This window comes from Ictalurus furcatus, chromosome 16 (genome assembly GCF_023375685.1).
Source record: "Ictalurus furcatus strain D&B chromosome 16, Billie_1.0, whole genome shotgun sequence".
In the NCBI taxonomy this organism is placed as follows: domain Eukaryota; kingdom Metazoa; phylum Chordata; class Actinopteri; order Siluriformes; family Ictaluridae; genus Ictalurus; species Ictalurus furcatus.
In genome coordinates this window covers 4,405,996-4,413,615 of record NC_071270.1, presented here as the reverse complement: position 1 = coordinate 4,413,615, position 7,620 = coordinate 4,405,996, and the positions used below count along the sequence as shown (strand labels likewise).

Genomic DNA, 7,620 nt, shown 5'->3' with positions numbered 1-7,620 from the left:
TAAGCGACGTAAAGTTTCATGAAACAATAAAACATGTCAGATATGCTGTAGTTTAGCAAAAGAAGAGCAGAGAAAGTTTAGGAGATAATGACCGAGAGCCGAGTCAAATGAACCGACTCACTGAAAAGAGTCGGAAATCTCAAAACTTGGCTGTTGTTTATTTTCAAGCCGAAACGTTACTTCAGAGCCCTTCAGAGAGGGATTCTGCGTTACTCATCCTCGAAACGATGACGTCTTCAGGTGCTTCCGGAGTCTCGCCCAATCACAGAGAAGTAGAGACTGAGGGCGAAACTGAAGCGTTGCCCCGCCCACTTTCCACTCTCCCACACGCGCGTCCCCTTTAAATGCGCGCTCCCGCCGCTTGTACTGCTGATCTTCTTCATCAAGGTGCGGTTTCTCCGGACAGGTGCTTCACCCATTTCCAGATCAGGGAGGAATTTAAAGCCGAATTGGGGGTTGTTGTTTTTTGGACACTCCTCGAGGAAACTTTGGATTTTAAAGTAAGTTTTTAAAAAAAAAAATTCAAGGCGATTTGCACTTTAAGGACAAACTAGGCAACTTTTTTTAAGAAGAGGAGGAAAAAAAACAGAAGAAGATGGCGCATAAAGGGCTGCAGATGCTGGGGTTTATTCTGACTGTGATCGGGCTTATTGGCCTCATAGCCGGCACCATCATGCCCCAGTGGCAAATGTCGGCCTACGTTGGAGATAACATCATCACCGCCGTGGCCATGTACCAGGGCCTGTGGATGTCCTGCGCCTACCAGAGCACCGGGCAGATACAGTGCAAGGTCTACGACTCCATGCTGCAGCTCAACAGTAAGAACCAGAAATGAAGAAATAAATCTGATCACACTTCAATAAATAAATAAACCAACCAACCATTCCTTAGTTCTACTAAAAGTACTTAAATTATGAAAAGTACTAAAAGGCCCAATTGTAGCCTTAATTTTTTTATTATTGATTTATTTATTTTTAAACATTGCTTATTAGTTGCTTATTTATTTATTTGGCCTGTAACGCTTTAATTTAACCCAACCCCTCTTGTCTACTGCTGAGCAATACAATGCTTTCTTCTTCTAGCCTATTTTGCATATTAATTTGTTTAAATATTGATTTGATTGCATGTTTTAATGGTTTTAACCTTGTCTCTCTGAGCTTGGGGTGAACCTGTCGCTTGGTGATCAGCGCTCCAGGGAACACGGGCGGCAGTTAGTCAGTGCGCATGCGCAGACCCGCTCACCACCTCACACCACTGTGAAAAATAATTACCCCGGATGCCTGCATCGTGTGGCACGAACTTGTAACTCATTTTCTACTCGCTGTGCTGGACTCTGTCCATGTTCCCTGTCCCCGAGGTGTGCGATTTATTTCAGCCTAGGGTTAATTAACACACCCTTTATTTAACTTTTTAATGAAATGTATTATTTGGCTGTGGTGTAGGAACAGGTGGATTAGTGTGTAGTCCAGTTTACTTTGTAGTGGACAATATTGTGCACATTGTAGTGCTTTTTGTTGTTTTTGCTCTCTTCAAACAGTAGAACTTGTGATTTACCCTGTTCTAGTGTAAGGTGTGTGTGTGTGTGTGTGTGTGTGTGTGTGTGGTTTTTTTTTTTTTTTTTTTTTTCTCTCCCTAAAGCCACACCCTCGGGTTACACACCTGTAGGTTGCTAAGATCTATTGTTTCTCCTTTCTTTTCCGAGCAGGAGGGTGGGGTGATGTTTGAAATGCATCAGCGCTTCAGGGTTAAAGGGAACATTTCAGAAGGAGGAGAAAGAGAGGGGGAAAAATGGAGGAAGTGGGGAAAAAAATGAAGTATGAAAACGAACAAAATGGTCGCGGTTTGTTTAATTGCACTTCCTGCTCTGAGTAAAAAATGATGTAGAGACAAACGAGAGAAAACTCGAGGTATGTGTTTGTGGGAGTGTATTTCTCACTCTGTATTGTTGTGTGGTTTTATTTGAACGCTGACGTTTCGTTCCCCTCCGAGTAAAACAATGTGGATCCACTATGCAGTGAGTAGAGTAATTCATTACACAGCAGAAAGACTCGTCTCACCCTCCACCTCGTCCTTGTTTAGTGGTGGAAAGTCCTCTCAGGGTTTCTGTGTGTGGGGGGGGTTTAGAGTGGAAGCGTGGCCGGGCCTTTTCGTCATCCAGATTTGCATCATTTAGTCCAGAAAACCAGCCCATGCAAATGTTCAATGGAAGCCAGGTGATGGCTGCTCCCCCCCAACACACACACACACACACGCGAGTCGTCATTATTAGTGTCCTAAATATTCCAAAGTTTCTGTTCAGAGAACTAGAAATAGCTGCTATTCCAGACCGTTTCATTTCTCACACTTGGCACACAGCGCTTGTTTGTTTGTTTTACTTTGCTATCGGAGAATGATAAGGCGTTATCGCTTATATGCCTTTTTATGACTTCTACAAACACACATACAGGCCACTTGTGATAAACTGCGCCGTTAGGAATCAGAATCGGCTTCCCGAACGAGCTCCTGCTTCTATTCGTTTTATTTTTTGTTGTTGGTGGTGGTGGGAGGTTATTGTTTTTGTTTTCTGAAGGACTCGTCCTTTTGTTCGATACCGAAAGTATGCGATCCGGTTGCAGAGAAAAGCGCTCGGACTTAACCGAGAAACAGTGGGAGGTTCTAAACAACGAAACCCATCTCGCTGTCTCCGTTTCATCGTCTACCTTCCTGAGAGTCGGACCGGTCAGACCTGTTCTTGCATATAATGAGCAAACGGATCAACACACACACACAGGAAAGAAACTACTGGATGGAACCGGTTTGCACCTGAGTGCAGGTGCAGAGATGGGGGATGGGATTTGGCCTCAGCAGCATGAGCATGCGATTCATTCAAACGACCCGCAACAAAAGATCCTGTGAGGACAGAAATCGTGGACCACCAGTTTCGACCACTGAACACAACTTGCTTCACATGAATTTAGAAGAAGCAGCGTTTACAGATGGTTACATGAAATTAATAAAAGGTTCTTGGGCCCCCTCAAAAGCTTCTACCTTGATCTCATCATGAGTTGCTACTCAGCTTTCTAAGCTTGACAGTGTCTCATGAGTCACAAGATTTCACCCAGTCGTTAAGCAGCAGTGATGTTTGTGTGAAATTAAAACGTAATCTGCCTAGCAACAAGGATCTGATCTAAGACTAGACGTTAATGTTATACAGTCTTGGTGAAATATAGTCCAGTGTATCACCCGATCATCAACACAACTATGCGCTCTGGAGGATTTTATTTATTTAATTCAGGAGTTTGATTTCTCTTCTCTAGCACCTTTAACACGCAAGGTCAGTTTAGGAAATATGGAACACTAACACAAAGGGGAAGAAAATATTACAAGAATATCATTGTGTGTGTGCGTCTGATCGTTGAAATGTCCAAGTATCACGACTTCTTTTTCCAAGTTGGCGGCTTAACTCGTTTTTTCATCGGACCGGATTCGCAGGAAGTTTGTGGGTTTCCTCTCGTGTGTGTGTGTGGTGAAACGTTAAGAGTAGGAACATGGTACTTCTTGGTTTATAAACTAAAGAATGTAAAGAACGGTTCCTCTTGGTGTCGGCGCAAGACGAGTGCTGATCTGGTTTCAGGAACTAAAGGGTGTCGTGTGTCCTGTAGCCTTGGACTTCTAAACAGGGGTCAGGGTCAAAACTTTAACATCCTGTTTCTTTTTTTTTTTTTGTGTGTAAATAGGTGCTCTCCAGGCCACTCGTGCACTGATGGTCATCAGTATCATCCTGACCGTGATGGGACTGGGCGTGGCCTCCATGGGCATGAAGTGCGTTAACTGTGGCGGTGATGACAAAGTGAAAAAATCTCGCATTGCCATGACCGGAGGCATCGTCATCCTGCTGGGAGGTACGTCCTGTTCCTCATGGATATCATGTAATATTACATGATGTTCATCATGGATATCATGTAATATTACATGAGTTATGCTTAGCTACGCTAACAAGCTTCTCTTTCTTTAGCTAACAATGATTTGATCGGAAAAGAAAATCGAATATTACACGTCGTATCTTTTACACTTCTGTACTTTGGTAACGTAGCTTGGAAACCATTTGGGTTTATATTTAGATTCTTAAAAGGGAGGGAAAAAAAAGTCTTGGCATATCACGTAACAGCACGACTCACAACAGGCTTCTGTTTATCAAGCTAATTTAATTAACGCTAAATTAAAAGTAGTTAAAGTTTAAATCACATACGACGCAAACTGTGTAATAAAACTCATTTCTGACGTAGCCTCATTTCTGTAAACTTACATTAAGGTTTAGAAAATCTTGCTAGTGTCAAAATTCCATGCTAGTTACGCAGCATGCTAAGTCTTATGTCTAGGCTAGTCATGTAGCATGATGCTAACAGTCATCTCTCTCTCTCTTTTTTTTTTTTTTATTTCTTATTTTTCTATTTTTTATAGCTGTGTGTGCCATCGCCGCCTGCTCGTATTTCTCCTACCAGATTATCCGGGATTTCTACAATCCCTTCACTCCGGTCAACACAAAGTAAGTGTGTGATTAGTGATATTAGCTTGTATAGCATGATGTGTTCATTCTTTTTTTTGCTAATCCCACAATTCGGGGTGTTTCTCAATACCGAGAACGGACTTGCAGCGTCTTCTGGAAGAATTTACTGGCAAGTAAACTTGCAAGAAAAACTGCTGTAAACCATGATGATTAAAAAAAAAGGCAACTATTCTAGGCTAGTATTCAAGCTAACGATTACGTCGACCATCCATTGAACTATACGTTTAAGCTGTACCAACTACAGTACAGTATTACCTGAAGACTAGACACACAACATTTATTAAAAACGTATGCATTATGAACTAATTAAAAGGAAATGTTATGTTTATTAACTAGCTTGAGTACATATAAGGTCATTCATTTAAATAGTTTCGCTATTTGTGGTATTGAGTGACGTAGCACATGTCACGTTCATGACCAGTTATTTTTTTATTAGTGAATTCTATCGTCGTTGTCGCATCCGTAGCTTTTACGTTTCAAGTCGTTTGCGAAGACTTCACAAACGTTACTAGTAAAATAAAGGAACCCGAACGTGGTTATGGGTCGGACGCGACTGGTCCACCATCATGATGCTGCAGTGACTAGTCAGAGGTTCAGTTTGTTCTCGTGATGTTCTCATTTTACCAACCGATTCACAGTTAAACCGTTTCGATTATATTTTTTTCGGAAGATGATCAAAAACGCATCTGGGATTCAAACGATACGTCACTTTCTTTACTGTTCTTGGTACTTTGTGTTCTTGAGCATCAGTTTCCAGCCCGAGTGCAATTCCAAAACCGCACACAAGGACCTGAAACTGGTCCACAGAGTTCAGGCACTGGAAAGGGGAGACGTGTTTTTGCTGGAAAACGAGTTCACTGTAGTGCGCACACATTTCTGATTCGTGGTATCTGCAAGGTGTCCTTCAAAACATTGCTCCATAATCGATAATCCATAATTATCCGCTACATAATCCCTCTCTTCCCTTTTTGGTTCTGATTATTTGCTTTTAAAAACAAGACTGTGGTGAACAGCGAGTATTTTTAAAGAAGGGGAATAAATAAATAAATAAATGGCAGCTACGGATTTGCTTTTTCCAAATCTGTGACCTTGATGACACTGTTGGTTGTCGAAAGATGATGTAAGAAGACACACCCTTATGTCAGGTCTGGTCTGTACCAAGAGAAACAAGAAGGGGGGATTTGTCATTCTTCCTGATTCATGCCCTTTTTCTCTGCAGGTATGAATTCGGCGGTGCCATTTTCGTTGCCTGGGCCGGAACTTTCCTCACTGTTTTCGGTGGCGGCTTGCTGGCTGCATCCTGCTCCAGGAGCCAGAAGTCCGTCCCAAAATATCCAAAGTCTAAGCCTTCAAGCAGCACCAAGGAGTACGTCTGAGTGCCAGGCTCATGCTCGCTTCATACCAAATCGTTAACTGCAGTGAGCTGGTGGTTTTCCTGTGTGGCTGATCTGAGAGCAGTTAGTTTTTTTAGCTTAAAGCTAATGTTTCTGAGATCACCACACCAGGGTGGTGACTACATCTGGCTTGTGGCAGCGCATTGTTTTCAACTGTCCTCTTTTCTACCATAGTTAAAGGTGCCTTTTGTCCTGTTGTGTGTGTTTGTTTTTTTTTTTTGATGAATACAGTTATCTGTAACTCCATGCTGTTTTACAGAAGGATGTTTTGAGACTGATTACTTTCTCTCTGAAGTGTACTAGAGCACAACACTCAGGGATCAATGTGTATCTCTATTTTCTAGTTCTCAACCCCCGTCTCCCTTGTTTAGTCGTAAGACCCAAATACAGAACACTGAATGGTAGCATTTACGTTTAAAAATCGTACACTGTTTATAAAACACCGACGTCACGTACGTTACACCTCCGTCTCGTTCCTTCTTTGGAAAAGAAAAATGAAGTTTGCTAAGCATCACTTTTCCCACCTTCCACAACCAGCAGCCTGTTTATAGAGCTTTGCAGTAGATCCTGCTGATCTCTCGACTCTGGTCTCAACCCAAAAGTAAATATTAACCTTTTATTTTATAAACCGTGGCCTCTTGTTCACCTTTCTACCACACATTCCTGTCATTCTCTCCTGCCCAAAAAACCCCAGCGTTGAGGAATAATAGCTGTAGATAGTTTTTTTTTTTTTATCATCCTGCGAGTTCATTTCTTACGGTCTCAATTTTTAAAAAAAGTTATTTTATGCAATAATTAATTTTATGTAAATAAACAGGAAATTGATTACGCTGTTCAGTTGTTCTTTTTCTTTCCTGCTTTCTGGAGATGTAGGTGATGCCAATCCTCTTTTTTTCCCATTTGTTATTGCATTAATTCCGTATTACTGTAATATCTTACACTGATTTAATTATTTGAATGGATTTTATTTATACAGTTCATTTCAACAGAATGATATTCATCAGTGTTTCATTAGCAGGGAAGAGTTCATTAAACTATTTTGGGTGGTGTTCAGCAACGAACAACAAATTTTGCAGACAAAAGTCACACAGTTTGTCCTTTTTAGAGAAAATAATAATGCCAATGAGTCATTTAGGAGGTGAAAGAGTTGACTCACATTGGTAAGTCCAATGATTCATGAGCCAGTTCCATTGTTGGTTATTATTCAGTCATCACTAGTGATCCAAGGCCTGGACTTTATCATAAAACTACAGCCATATCATGAAGAGACATGAGGGTGGGGCTTGAGACTAATATCCTTTTACTCACTGGGTTGACATCATGTCAATCAAAAATATAATGAAAGTTATATTTTAAATTTTTGCCGTGATTAAGGGTTTTACTATTTTTATTTATTTATTTATTTATTTATTTATTTATTTATACATTTGTTCACACTTGTGAATTGGCATCCTGCTTGTAAATGTAAACGAAGTTGTTTTTCTCCCCAAAGAACTTTCTATGACCTTGGCAAAAACGTCTGCATAAACATAAACTGTAAGCAGAAACTAGAATGTTTTGCAGACTGCGCATGTTAAAACACACACACATAAAACAAAATAATGGACACAGCACAGTGCACACTTCTAGAACATTTAAAAATGAGGTTCCTGCAACCTAATGGGAATGTTTACATATACA

General features: G+C 40.9%; 1 protein-coding gene across 1 annotated transcript; it reads left to right on the top strand.

The window, feature by feature from the left end:
• Window positions 1–369: 369 nt before the first annotated feature.
• cldn7b (claudin 7b) lies at window positions 370–6,773 on the top strand. Its single transcript, XM_053645976.1, has 4 exons — window positions 370–818; window positions 3,717–3,881; window positions 4,441–4,525; window positions 5,766–6,773. The coding sequence occupies exons 1-4, from the start codon at window positions 596–598 to the stop codon at window positions 5,920–5,922; spliced, it is 630 nt and encodes a 209-aa protein (XP_053501951.1). The 5' UTR covers window positions 370–595; the 3' UTR covers window positions 5,923–6,773.
• Window positions 6,774–7,620: the final 847 nt, after the last annotated feature.